General features: G+C 47.0%; 1 protein-coding gene across 4 annotated transcripts in view; it reads right to left on the bottom strand.

The window, feature by feature from the left end:
* The window catches only part of ATP6V0A2 (ATPase H+ transporting V0 subunit a2), a 45366-nt gene that overhangs the window by 30709 nt on the left and 156 nt on the right, over positions 1-14501 (bottom strand). For 3 of the 4 annotated variants that reach the window (XM_058691449.1, XM_058691451.1, XM_058691452.1), the window contains exons 1-6: positions 13960-14307; positions 8022-8100; positions 5201-5298; positions 3098-3235; positions 2073-2161; positions 1173-1299 (exon numbers count right to left, since the gene is read on the bottom strand). In XM_058691449.1, coding sequence (XP_058547432.1) covers positions 1173-1299; positions 2073-2161; positions 3098-3235; positions 5201-5298; positions 8022-8100; positions 13960-14076 — 648 coding nt within the window. In that variant the 5' untranslated portion in view covers positions 14077-14307. Of the gene's footprint in view, positions 1-1172; positions 1300-2072; positions 2162-3097; positions 3236-5200; positions 5299-8021; positions 8101-13959; positions 14308-14501 lie in introns of those variants that run through there. The other variant, XM_058691450.1, reaches the window with a different exon arrangement.

Here is a 14501-nt window from a genome sequence, read left to right as displayed (position 1 = left end):
ACCATCAAAGGAGAACGTTACAAAAACAGAAATGGAGGAACTGAGACTGAATTCTGTGGTGTTGGATTGGAATTGGATGCGAACTCACAGTTTTCAGTATGTACGCACAGGCCCAGAAATAAAGGTGTGTGTGTGTGTGTGTCTGTGTGTGTCCTAGAGCTGTCCAGTGACAGACTGGGGAACACAACTCCTCAATGAACAACGGGCATATCCAGAGACTACACCTTGGCTTCTAAATACTGTTCTCCACTAAAGAGTACCAGGCTCGTAGAGAAATGGCCGATTCCACGGCTGTGTGAGGGGATTACAAAATGAATCCGGACAGCTTGTTGTGCTCAAAAGCACAAGTGCTCCAAAAATGATGGCAGCACGGAAAAAAGGACATAACAGCCAGCCTGAATGGGCCCCGAGTGGCCAAATCTAGAGAATTTTAATATCAAAATAAATAATTACAGTAAGAGTATAATTCACTGAATCAAATGGGAAACAAAGAACTGAAAATCTGGTAAGGAATGGGATAGGTACAGAGTTTCAAAGCACTTCCCCTAAAACACTTATTAATTATAAGGAAAAGGAGTGACTTCGCAGTGAAGTCGAGGAGTCACCACCTCGGCCAAGTGATCAGAGCGACGTGACCAGCAATGGGACAAACTGAATCGTGCGCCCACGAGGATGCAGGGAGGAGAACATAGCATCACTCCTGCAGAAGACGCATGACCTGAATCTAATCCTGGGAAAACAGCAGACAAACCCAAACGCAGAGACATTCTACAAAACAACAACAACAACTGATCTATGATCATCTTCAAATGTCAAGGTCGTGAAAGTCAAGAAAAGACTGAGAAACTGTCCCAGAATGAAGGAGACCAAAGAGACGTGACAATTAGATCCAAACTGTGATTCAAAACTAGACTGTCTGCTATAAAAGGGACTGTGGTACGACGGGGGAAACCTCAATGGGGTCTGAGGCTCGGACAGTAGCAACGTGTCTACGGTAATTTCCCGGCTGCCATCGAGGAGAAAGTCCTAGACTTTAGAGCTACACCTGAAGGTACTCGAGGATGATAAGCCATCAGGTGAACACCCCACTCTCAAGCGGCTCCCTGTGCACTGCGCCCCCAACTCTGCTGCCAGCCTGTCATGGTTAAAAGGTGATCGGGACATCGACTCACAGTTTCAGGGTCCTCGAGGGGCTCATCCAGTTCTGCATAGGTCACGATGGTATACCCTTTGCAGACCCTCCACAGCATTTTCTCAAATGCTTCAACTTTCCCTTGGTTAATTAGGCCAGATACAAACCTATGAGATAATAAAAGCAACCTGTAGTCAATTGAAAGCAATTGAATCCTCAAATTGCATTAAAAGGAGAAACGAAGACGTTCATTTCTGGAAAAATGGTGAAAAGGGTATCTGGAAAGCCCTCCAAATGCAAAATATCGAAAATGCTGGGTCAAAAATTTTTGAAACATCCTTTAAAATGTATAGCTGGGGTGCCTGGGTGGCTCAGTTGGTTAAGTGTCCAACTCTTGATTTTGGCTCGGGTCCTACCTCGCGGTTCTTGAGTTCGAGCCTCTCGCCGGGCTCTGTGCTGACAGCTCAGACCCTGGAGCCTGCTTCGGATTCTGTGTTCCATCTCTCTCTGCCCTCCACCCCCCCTCACGCTCTGTGTGTGTGTCTCTCTCTCTTTCTCTCAAAAATAAATAAACGTTTTAAAAAAGTTAAAAAATCAATTAATTAATTAACTAACTCAGTTTAGCCCTATGTTTCCACCAAACAAAACAGGATTTGATGCGCCACTGACCTATTATTGTAGGCTTATTGATATAACACTGAATGGCATAAACGTTCCTTCTTTCCAGCTCATTATACTGAAAGAAGAAATCCCCATGGTATTTAGCTAAAAAGTCAATACAGCTGAATAATCCAACTCAGCAAATACAGGAGTACGGTGTTTTCTTAAACAGACATGCACTTTCTTTCACTCCATCACAGGCCTTCAAATGGTAGCTCTCATCCCTCCACTGACGTCAAGGACAGCGATGCTCAGCCCCCCACCGGTGGTTGTCACCTACCCCAGTTTTGCTCCCAGCCTCTGCATACAGCTGTAGTCCAACAAGGAATCATTCTCTAAGGGAGGGAATTCTTCATAAGTAGGTTCAAACTACAAAGAAATATGAAACCAAGTGTGTCTTATTAAAAGTGACACTTTAGGGGCGCCTGGGTGACTCAGTCGGTTAAGCGGCTGACTTCGGCTCAAGTCGTGATCTCACGGTCCGTGAGTTCGAGCCCCGCGTCGGGCTCTGTGCTGACCGCTCAGAGCCCGGAGCCTGTTTCAGATTCTGTGTCTCCCTCTCTCTGACCCTCCCCCGTTCATGCTCTGTCTCTGTCTCAAAAATAAATAAATGGTTAAAAAAAAAAAAAAGTGACACTTTATTTCCCAAGTCATGTTTCCAAACAAGTTTATAGGGCATCCTAACTGGGTGCCAGATCTGGACGCCGACACCCCAAGACAACTCAGACGTGGAACACAGCTCTGGTAAATAAAAACGATCATTGCCCCGTCGCTTTTTTTATAAGCTACTTGAAGTCGTTCACTGGAGACATAGTTACGATTTATGTCGCCGCCTCGCTTGGAGACAGAGTGCTCAGTCAGCTGTCACCACGCCAAACGAAACAGCCCTGACAGAACAGACTCCCCTCCCTACTCAGCTGAGGACAGACTATTATGCAGACTGTTTCTACTCTGACAAAGACTTTTTTGTTAATTCTTTTACTCTTAGTAATTTGGTGAAGAAAAAGAAAAAAAACGCCTAAATGTTAGAGCTCAAACTCCACTTGCCCGTTTTTTCCCTCATGAACATAAAAAGATTTTTTTCAACTGAAAACTAAAGATTTTACAAATAGGAGGTATCGCTATCGCTAAATCAACCAACGCGGGGAAAAGCTTAACACCTTTTTGTTCATGTCGTATAATCCGACTGAAAAATAAAGCTAAGACCAAAATGAACCTGTTTGATAACGAATAGCCGAAAGAGGAACCTTACGGGAGCGAGAGTTTTGCAAAAGAAATGCACTTCCTCACGTGTGTGGCCAGTACCTCCACGTTTCGTTTAACGAAGGTTTTTGTCACTCTGAGCATGTGAGTGTACTCAATCAGTTCAAGCAGGTTCTTCCTCAGTTTCTCCTTGTTCTTGGTGACTTCCCTCAGCTCAACCTCGAGCTTCTGCAGCTGCTCCTAAAACAAAAGGGCAGTTACTTAAGAGGACAGGTCCGTTCCAAGTGTAGTTTCGTCATTTTTTCACGCACTTGCTAGAGCCGGGACAGGGCTTAACAAGCCAGAATCCGATAGTCGGACAGGGATACGGAAGCATGCGGAGATTTTAAAGGTCCGTCGTTTACGGTTTCGTACTGATTCAGGGAACTCCTGAGAAGCTGACACCACGCACGATGGAGGTGTCGCAGGTGATGACTCACGGTACCCTGGGCTGGCCTGGCCTGATCTCAGCCCCCACCACTTGCGTGGATTTTCCTTCATCTGCTTACCCACTGTCACACATCAAACAGTCTCCTTTCAAGTCTACGTTTCCGTTTATTTGCAACACAGAAGAAAACTGAGGTCACCTTTTCGGAGCATAAATATTCCCAGCCTCTAGTTACGAGGCTGCATGTATAGAGGGGCGCCTGGGTGGCTGAGTCGGTCAAGCGGCCGACTTCGGCTCGGGTCATGATCTTGCAGTTCATGAGTTCGAGCCCCGTGTCGGGCTCTGTGCTGACACCTCAGAGCCTGGAGCCGGCTTCAGATTCTGTGTCTCCCTCTCTCTCTGCCCCTCCCCCGCTCATACTCTCCTTCTCTCTTTCTCTCAAAAATAAACAGTAAAAAAAAAAAAAATTAAAAGTTAAAAAAAAAAGAGTCTACGTGTATAAGTTGCACTTACACGAATAATTGGGCTGAAGGATGCCCTGAGATCGAATCTTCTTTCATAATCAATTACACCGCAGGCATCTTTCTTTAACAATACTTAAGTATTCGAACAACAGAGGCAGAGATCTGTGGAACAAACCCCTGACTCACTGAAAACTTGTATGCAAACAAATCCCTTGACATACTACCTCCATTACTTGTGCTCTGCCTTTTACGAAAACTATAAATACTCAGTAATCGCCGAAATTGTCATTATGTCACAAACAACCCATCAAACAGGCCAAACCAGATGACCGCTTTCAACTCATCTGATTGTACAATTCTCTCTCAAGTCCACTCATATAACAAATGTTAAATGACTTCCTCCCAGATAAACAGAGCGGCCAGCCATGGAATGGTCCTGGCTACACAATACTGATTGTTTCAGAAGAGCTCTAAGGGGCTCTAGTCTAGTTCCCAGTGCGATGAACTATCAGATGATCGACACAAACCTCGGGGAATAAGTCACAGGGGCGCTGACTAACAAGACAAGCCAGGGTTCTCGGGGGGAACGCTGTAACCCTGAGACACTGAACTCAGGGACAAGGAATTGTTTGCTGCTGACCTGGAATGACCTATCACCTTCATACTAGCTTCTGAGCATCAGAGGGGAGGTCCGTGAGTCTGGCAGAAGGCAAAGGGTCCAGGACTGAAGATTCCCTTACTCACGCCAGGAGAGGCACGCTAAAGCCCGGATAAGCCCGGAGCGTACTTTCAGAAACATTACCTGACTAAGCACCCCATTTCACAACCCAATTTTCATTAGCTTCAGCTCAACACCACCTGGAAAGGGAGCATGCATCTTACATTTTACAAGAAAACGAAATTACACTTAAAATTTGGAGGGCTGGGCACTTGGGTGGCTCAGTTGCTAAGCATCTAACTTCGGTTCGGGTCATGATCTCATAGCTCGTGAATTCGAGTCCTACATCAGGTGAGCTCGAATCCCTCTTCAGTTGAGTTCAAGCCCCACTTCTCTCTCTCTTTCTCTCTCTCCTTCTACCCCTCCTGGAATTCTTTCTCTGCCCCTCGCTCACTTGTGCCCCTCCTCTCTCTCAAAACAAAAAACAAAAAACACACAAAAAAACAAAACTTGGAGGGCTAACCAGAGCATTGTTCTTTAGTTTTCATTCCACGGTTTTGAGAAGAAAACCCGACAAGCCCTGGACGATATAAACTCAGTAGACGAGCAGTGTCTGCGATCAGCGACCTAAAACAGCTTCTTCAGAAACACATTACCTGCATTTCTAGGACTTGTTTCAGAGGGGGTGCAGGAGGACTGGTCTCTCCCTCAGGCAGGGGAATGTCAGCTCTATTAATTTCCTGTACCAAATACGCTGTGGGAATAAAAGGTGAACAAATTAGACTCAAAAACCCACTCCAAGACATTTGTCAGAACATTTTCCATCCCAACCATTCCTGGGTCGCCTCAAAATTAATGTCTGAATGCACAGAAGTCTTGCTTACTCCAACTGACTTACAAAAAGCCTTTTACAACCTCGCTTCAGTGACAAGATCGACGATAACCTGACAAACATTCCCTGAAATCCCCCCAAGTCTCCTTCATGTCTGAGACCCTAGTTAAAGAACTCTGGAATCGCAGCTGTTTCTGTACCTGCAGATGAGACACACTCGGAAGTGCAGGATAAGCCAGGGACAGACCTAGAATCGTCCCCCCCGGAGACAGCAGCGGGACTCCCTGGCAGGTGCCGTTAGGAGGAAGTAAGTATCCCCCAGGAGAAGCACAGCCTCTAGGGGCGCACGGAGCCCTGAGGGGCACAGGGGGCCCTGAGGGCACAGGGCAGAGAGCCAGGCTCTCCGGACAGCTCCGCGCTGGCCAGGCTGTTCGGACTCACAACAATCCGCGCTGCTTCCCTACTTACGTCGACGGCCAGATTCATAAAACTCGCAGTGAACCAGGCAAAATTAACCGAATTTCTTCAGTTTACATTTTCAATGCCACGAAGCATCCTTGTCCTTAGGATGCAAGTCACAACGCCTGGTAAACTCATAACCGGATAGAATATCTTGGAGAAGGGTTACTAGCTATTTTATTGAGAGAAAGAAACAGAAAGGTGAGGATGTCTCCCTAACAGGATAACAAAGGAAGCACGGGGCTTAAGAGGTTTCCGGAAATGGGATACAAATCGTTTCACCAATTAAACCTAATTTACTTGGGAAATCTGTTTTCCTTTTTGAAATCTATACGCTTTTTGAAACAGTTTAAGCTATAGGAAGTCCTCCACGTGCCTAATGTGCTGTCACTGCCTTTAAAAACCTCATTCCTAATCCACGACCTGCCCAAGGACTCACTATATTGCAAAGAAAGGAATATGATGTCACTCTATCGTACACGATCCACACAAGGAACGAGGACTTCAAACAATATGCAAGGAATAGATTTCGGATCATTAAAAGTGTTTTGGCCTTAAAAATCTCCAATTAAATCATAAAATCCAGGGTGTCTGCATGGCTCAATCGGTTGAGTATCTGACTCTTGATTTCGGCTCAGGTCATGATCTGAGGGTTGTGGGATTAAGCCCCGTATTGGGCTCTGCACTGGGCGTGGAGCCTGCTTGGGATTCAATCTCTCTCTCTCTCTCTCTCTCTCTCTCTCTCTCTCTCTCCCCGTCTCTGTCTCTCATTCTCTCTCACTCTGCTCCTCCCCCTCCCTCTCTCTCAAATAAAAAAAATCAAAATAAATTTCAAAAAGATAAAGATCCACAATAAGTATTAGCTATTAGGAATCATTCCAGGGGCACCTGGGTGGCTCAGTTGGTTAAGCATCCAACTTCAGCTCAGATCATGATCTCACAGTTTGTGAGACTGAGCCCTGTGTTCAGCTCTGTGATAACAGCAGGGAGCCTGCTTGGGATTCTCTCCCTCTCTAAACAAATAAATACATATATATATATGTATGTAAATACAATTTTTTTAAAAAGTTATTTCGAAAGTCATATTCTGTCCCTTCCTTGGCTCACTCATCCCCAAGTTTTTCTGTTCATCCTTCTTTTTTTTTTCTTCATGTTTATTTTTGAGAGAGAGAAAGAGTGCAAGCAGGGGAGGGGCAGAGAGAGGGAGACCCAGAATCCGAAGCAGGCTGCAGGCTCTGAGCGGTCAGCGCAGCAGGACTCGAACTCACTAACTCTTAGATCATGAACTGAGCCCACGTCAGACGCTCAACTGACTCAGCCACCCAGGCACCCCTCTTTCATCCTCCTAAAAAAAAAAAGTTTTGTACTTCAGTAGGTGGTATGCAATCACCCTCTCCCTCCCCCCATTTCGGTCAGAACTTCACACTGGAATTGATAGTGATGACTATCTTGGGCTAAGATGGTAAAGACTTCACAGATAAAGCAAGTAGCCTTGAGCTACTGAGCTGTGAAGCTTAACCATCAAGGGAACACTGATCTAACACCTTTGCAAACAAAGCCAATCTGTCATTTCATGCCTCCCTTGATCTTTGGCATAATTTTAAGTAACATGTGTACAATGTCTTCAATTATGATAAACTATAAGGGATTGGCTACATAAATTATAACACATTAATCTCATGAAATACTAGGCAGCCATTAAAAATGATGCCGCGTCTAGGGTGCCTGGGTGGCTCAGTTAAGTGACCTACTGTTGGTTTCGGCTCAGGTCACGGTCCCTCTCCACTGCCGATACAGGGCCTGCTTGGGATTCTCTCTCTTCCTCTCTCTCTCTGCCCCTCCCACGTCTCTCTCTCTCTCTCTCTCTCTCTCTCAAAATAAATAAATAAACTTAAAAAAAAAAAAGGATGATGGGGGGTCCATCTGTTTATTGATACGAAAAGATGTTACAGGACTTCCTGAGAAACAGAGCTGACAACAAAATAGCCTGATAGTTATATATGTGAATCCTTACTTTTATAGGTAAAGAGTAAAAAGTACAGGATGGTGAATTCTTTTTTCCTTTTTGCTGGCCTATATTTTCTAATTTTTCTAAAGTGAACAAGGCTTGCTTATATACAAATAATTAAGTTAGTAAAATAAACTTAACCCCCCAAAATAACAAAATAAAATAAAATAACACTTACCTAATATTCGTTCTAGTTCTTCACACCTCTTCACCTCACCAACAAATTTTCTTTGGAAGGAACTTACATTCTGGTTGAGCTGAGGAAAGGATGAAAAATTTGCTCTGAAATTTCTAAAATGTACAGGTAAATGTGATTTTAAGAATAAAATATGATGGGCAAGGCTTTAGGGAAAAGTACATCCTCACACACTAACTGGATGGGAGTGGGAACCAACACAGCTTTTCTGGAAAGCGGCTTGGCAACTGTTACCAAAAAAAGCCTGAAAAATACCCTTTGGCCCAGAAACATCCCATGAAGAAAATTAACCTAAGCAAAAACCTATGGATACCTACAAAAACTTACCAAGAAGAACGTCAACCTCAGGGATATAAGAAAAAATTATTAACAATACAAAATTGGTCAAAGAGCTTATGGTCCACGCGCAGACCATAGCACACTGCTCGGCGATCAAGAGGAACACCCCACTGACGCACCAAACACCGCCATGACTCTCAGAAACAATGCGAGTGTGTCTTTCAAGAAGACACTAAAGGCCACATACGGCGCGGTTCCCTTTCCATGAAATGTCCTGAAAAGGCAAATCTAGAGGCGGAAAGTAGATCAGTGACTGCCTGGGGCTGGAGGCAGGTCTGGGGATTAACTGTATGTAAGCACAAGCGACCTTGCTGGGGGATATAATGTTCTACTAACGCTGGATGCTGGTGATGGACGCCTAAGTCAATTTCCTAAAAAAACAGTGAAATGTACACTTGAAATGGGTGAATTCTATGATACAGATCAATAAAGGGGTATAAAAATTATGGTTCGTATAACTGATTATTATGCCCTTATTAAAACTTACGTTTCAGGGGCGCCCGGGTGGCTCAGTCGGTTAAGCGTCCGACGTCGGCTCAGGTCATGATCTCACAGTTCGTGAGTTCGAGCCCCGCGCCGGGCTCTGTGCTGACTGCTCAGAGTCTGGAGCCTGCTTCGGATTCTGTGTCTCCCTCTCTCTCTGCCCCTCCCCCACTCGCACTCTGTATCTCTCAATATTAATAAACGTTAAATAAACGTTAAAAAAATTTTTTCTTCATTATGTCTTAAATGACTGAGGTATTGGATTCTATTAAGAAATCATTATTGGGGCACCTGGCTGGCTCAGTCGGAACAGTGTATGACTCGACCTCGTGGTCGTGAGTTCGAGCCCCATGTTGGGTGCAGCGGTTACTTAAAACTTAAAAAAAAATAGAAACTATAGGGGCGCCTGTGTGGCTCAGTCAGCGAGCATCCGACTTTGGCCTAGGTCATGATCTCACTGGTCCCATGTTCGAATGCCGCATTGGCCTCTGTGCTGACAGCTCAGAGCCTAGAGCCTGCTTCAGATTCTGTGTCTCCCTCTCTCTCTGCTCCTCCCCCACTCACACTCTGTCTCTTTCTCTCAAAAATAAACATTTAAAAAATAGAAATTATTACATAAAAATTTAAGTATAATAATGATATTGTGGTTATGATTTGTTTTATTCTTTTTACCATTTATTTTTGAGACAGAAAGAGACAGACTGTGAGTGGGGGAGGGGCAGAGAGAGAGGGAGACACAGAATCCAAAGCAGGTTCCAAGCTCAGATCTGTCAGCACTGAGCCCAATATGGGGCTCGAACTCACAATCTGTGAGAGCATGACCTAAGCCAAAGTCAGACGCTTAACCAAATGAGCCACCCAGGAGTCCCTGTAGTTATGATTTTTAACTGTCCTTACTTTTTAGAGATAATTATGGAGATATTTATGAAAGAAATTATGCACACGAGATTTGCTTCAGAATAATCTGGTCTGAGAGGGGAGGGACAGATTTTGTCTGGAGGTGGAAGGCTGCAATGAGGGGCCATGAATTTATGTTACGGGTCCACAGGAACTCACTGTTCCCAAACACTCTTCCCTCTACTTAACTTCTAATACAAAGCTTAAAACAATAAAATACACACACATGTATATATACATACACACACATATATACATACATATATATATATATATATATATATATACATATACACACACACACACATATATATATATGGTGAAAGAAAATGTCATGAGGAAATCAGTTCTGATTTGTGTCTGGAAAAAATTAAAGATACGTTCAGTGTGGTTCCAATTATATGAAAATACGTATATACGTACACTTTAAAACATTATTAGAAAAATAACGTTAAACCAATATTAACGAAAAAGTTGGAGTGTTTATTTCTAGATAATAGGATCATAGAGGTTAGTATCTTATTCTTAGGTTTTCTAAATTTCCCACAATGGACATTTATTATTTTATAACAAAAAAAGGTTACAGTGATCACTCATGTTGGAAGGCATTTAAGGCAAGAATTTTATCTTTCCTGCACCCCATCACTTATGTTGGGCACTCTCAGAAACCACAATTAGACAAGAGCTTGCCATGAAACTGCCCAAACCGGGAAGAGTCGACCCCAAAGGCTCAGTTCTCGTTCAGTTTTTCTAATTTTTTTAAAAGGATTAACCAGAAGTAAGATAAAAATTCCCATTTCACTTCTGCTTGTCACATTCACATTCATTTCTGGGATCACACTAATCTCAAGTAACCGCTTTCAAGTTCGTCATGACTCAGGCACAATCCGCAGAGCCCAGAATGAAAAGGAAGCGATGCATCCCAAGCGGTCTACAAACGACGGCACTGCCCCATTTCAGGGCTTTTTTCCTTCAACATCAAACACTGGCGAACTCCACGTGGACATGGTGGTTCCGCAAACAGTAGACTCTTTATGAGGAGGCCAATTTCTGCGGCAACAATACAAACGTATTTGGGTGTGACACACACCACCCCCACCGTCTCACAGATGTCACCTGGCTTTTTCTGCCGCGCGCTTTCTTTTACAGAATCTCGTTTCTGTTTTCTTTTTAGGGAGGCAATGTCACCCTACGTCTAGGCCAGTGACAGGAAGCACAGTAGTGCCCCTTGTCCACAGTTTAGCCTTTCCAGGGTCTCAGACGCCCGCGGTCAACCCTGGTGGCGAAGCAGACAATCCCCATTCTGGCACTTCCCCAGGTCAATAGCAGCGCCACATCACGGCCCAGTGCCTACATCATTCGCCTCGCTTCCTCTTGTCACGTGGACGTTTTATCGTCTCACATCATCGAAAGAAGAGGGGTGAGTACAGGACAAGAAGATAAACTGACAAGAGATGTAACTCACATATATCCTCGCAAACACATTCACATAATTGTTCTTACGGTACATTTTATAATCGTTCTATTGCTGTCAATCTCTGACAGTGCCTGAGCTATGAATTGCAGTGGGCCACAGTACGTATGCACAGGAAGAGACACAATATGGACAACGTTCAGTTACGATCCGCGGTTCCGCGGTTTCGGATAGCAACCCACCTACTGGGGGTCTTGGGACGCATCTCCACAGATCGGGGGGAACTTCAAGACTAACCTTCAACCTATGATTTTTTTTTAATTATTTATTTATTTATTTTTAAATGTTTATTTTTTTTTTTAATTTTTTTTTTTTTTAATTTATTTTTGGGACAGAGAGAGACAGAGCATGAACGGGGGAGGGGCAGAGAGAGAGGGAGACACAGAATCGGAAACAGGCTCCAGGCTCCGAGCCATCAGCCCAGAGCCCGACGCGGGGCTCGAACTCACGTGGACCGCGAGATCGTGACCTGGCTGAAGTCGGACGCCTAACCGACTGCGCCACCCAGGCGCCCCTTAAATGTTTATTTTTGAGAGAGCAAGCAGGGTAGGGGGCAGAGAGAGGGGACAGAGGATCCAAGGCAGGCTCCGCGCTGATGGCGCAGAGCCCGATGTGGGGCTCGAACTCATTAACTGTGAGATCGTGACCTGAGCCGAAGTCAGAAGCTCAACGGACTGAGCCACCCAGGCTCCCCGAGGCTAACAACCTTCAACCCAGAAAAACCAGCAGAGGCTCCCCGGTGCAGGTTTCCCGGATACGCACACTAGCCATCTTCCTACTCCAGCAGCTCAAGGACTACTGGGGAAAATTGTTCTTAGACTGCAGACTGTCAGAAGAGGGAGATGCACTTGCCCTTCACTGAGACCCCTGGGCTAGGGGAATAACCTTCTTTTCCAAGTCTTCTCATGGGCTGTCACTACAGCAACCTGCGCCTGCCTCCTTGCCCTCAGGAGTACTGAAAGGGGAAAATCATAGAGCCTATGCAAGCCAGAAAAGACTGATGTTAGTTATCCCAGCCAGCGAAGGCAAAGTCAGTGAGGAATTCCGGAAAGGGGCAAGAGATGTGTCAGATGTTACGGAGCTTTTACTCTAGGCACCCATGCTGTTTGACAGTCAACCCAAACACACACAGCTGAGCTCTTCATATGCACTTTTTTTCCCCTCTGATTTTCACATAAGGATCCCAATATACCCTACTACCTAATGTAATGGCGCTCAGTGAAACTTGAGTCTTTGTAATTAGGGCCTGTGTTCAAACCTCTAAGATTTAAGCTTGATAATATCAGTCTCTCTCAACTTGAGTACTAACAGGAAGGAACAAATCTACCAGTTATACAGAAGGGAGCCAGTTCCGCTCCTGTCTCCTGAATCCTTCCGGTGCTACTCACAGCTGATCACAGCCCCTACCAGGTAAGTGGGCACCATGAACTGAAGCCCAAGTGGCTCCAGGAAACAGGAAGAGATCTGGGCCTTCCCTGCAGCCTCGGCTGTCGTTCAAGACTTTCTTCCTGACCTTGTAATTCCTCTGGAGCCGACCCAAGGGTCACTGATATCAGATCTCGGGTAGGGGTGTTCCCTTTTGAAATGAAGGGCCCCTCAGAGAGATGAAGGGAAACAACCAGAAGACGAAAGTTGTGGCCCGGGAAATGAAATGTTCCCCTGAAAGGACTTCCAGTTCAATCGCTAAGTGTTAGATCCTGGTTAATACTCCCCTCCCACGCCTTGTTCTTTTCACAATCCCTGTGCACAGAGTGTGTTTATCTGTCTCCTCCGAGGCTATGCGCAACAAGAACACAAGGACCTCGGCCACCTTGCTCACCACTGAGTTGCTAGCACGAAAAACACTATCTGGAACAGAGCAAACGCTCAATAAAGGCCTGTTCCTTCATTCAACAAATGCCTATTAATGCCCACCAATGGCAGGGGCTGTGCTAAGTCTTGGGGAATCAGGAGTGAACAAGTCAGAAGAGGCCCCTGGCCCTGGGGGCTGACAATCCACGGTGTAAACAAATAATAAACAAGTAAACGTACATAAACAAGTGTCTATCCCTACCTGCTGGGAAGACAACTCCCACTCCTTATTAGGCAGCCGTATACACCAGTGAACAAAACCGACAGAAACCCCCTCCCCTCCACGTGCTCACACCAAGCTCGTTCCCAATCCGGGGTCTGGGCTCCTTCGGTTCCCTCCGTCTGGGACCCTGTTCCCCCAGATCTTCCAGGACCAGCTCTTTCCCATTCAGGCTTCATCCTGGCTTAAACGTCACCTCCTCAAAGAGGCCTTCCTTGACCACCCGACTGTAGTTACCTTCACAGCAAACATTTTGTTCACGTATTTGCTTAATATTTGTCCCCGCCACCCCCGTAAGTTCCAGAAGGACTCCAAAAGGCCTCACAGATTTCGCCCTCCCGTCTAGCGCTGTGCCTGGCACGGAGTCGGCGCTCCGGAGCATCTGATGGCACTACCCGAAGTGGAGGAAGCCTACACAGAGCGTTCCTAACCCACCCGGCCAAAGCCGCCGCGGACCAGACGCCCGGACCCTGGGATCGGGCTCCGCTCTGCGGAAGCTCGGGCCGGTCAGCCGGGCCCCAGCTTCCCCGCCCGCGAAACGGAGATAGCGACGCGCCCCTGCCCAGGAGCCCGCGGAAGGGAGGCCTGAGCGAAAGAAAGGCGGGATGCGGAGCCGGGCGGGCAGGTGCGGCCCGCGTCTCCCGGGCGACACTCACGTCTCGGAACTGGACCAGGCCCTTCTCGCCCAGGGCGCTGAGGCACTCGTAGGCCGTGCCGGACTGCAGGAAGAGCTGCGCCAGGCACATGGTCTCGCTCCGGAACAGGGACCCCATGGCTGGCCAGCCCGCGCCCCGGCGGGGCCCGACGGGCGGCGGCGGCTCCGGGCCGCTCGGGTCCGTGCGGTCAGCCGGGGCGACCGGGGCCTCGGGTTCCTCCTGCGGCCTGGCCGCCGCCGCGCACCATGGGGCTCCGAGCTGCAGCTGCCGCCCCCGGTCCTGCCACCGCGGCCCCGCTCCAGCCGCCGCCGCCACAGCGCGCGCGAGGCCCCGCCCCCCGGCTACAGCCGGTTCCGGTTCCGCCCTCCCGCGTGCGCCCGCCCCCCGCCGGCCGACCAATGGACGCCCGGAGTTACGGCCGCCGGCGACCGCGGCTGGGCCAACCCGCGCAAATCCTGCGGCCGACGGACGCCCGCGGAGGCTCCCGGCAGAAAACGGCCCTTCGCTCAGCTCTTTAGAGCTTTTGAAAATGAGTTTCATTG

The sequence above is a fragment of the Neofelis nebulosa genome, chromosome 11, assembly GCF_028018385.1.
Source record: "Neofelis nebulosa isolate mNeoNeb1 chromosome 11, mNeoNeb1.pri, whole genome shotgun sequence".
Lineage (NCBI taxonomy): Eukaryota > Metazoa > Chordata > Mammalia > Carnivora > Felidae > Neofelis > Neofelis nebulosa.
This window is presented reverse-complemented; position numbering and strand designations above follow the sequence as displayed.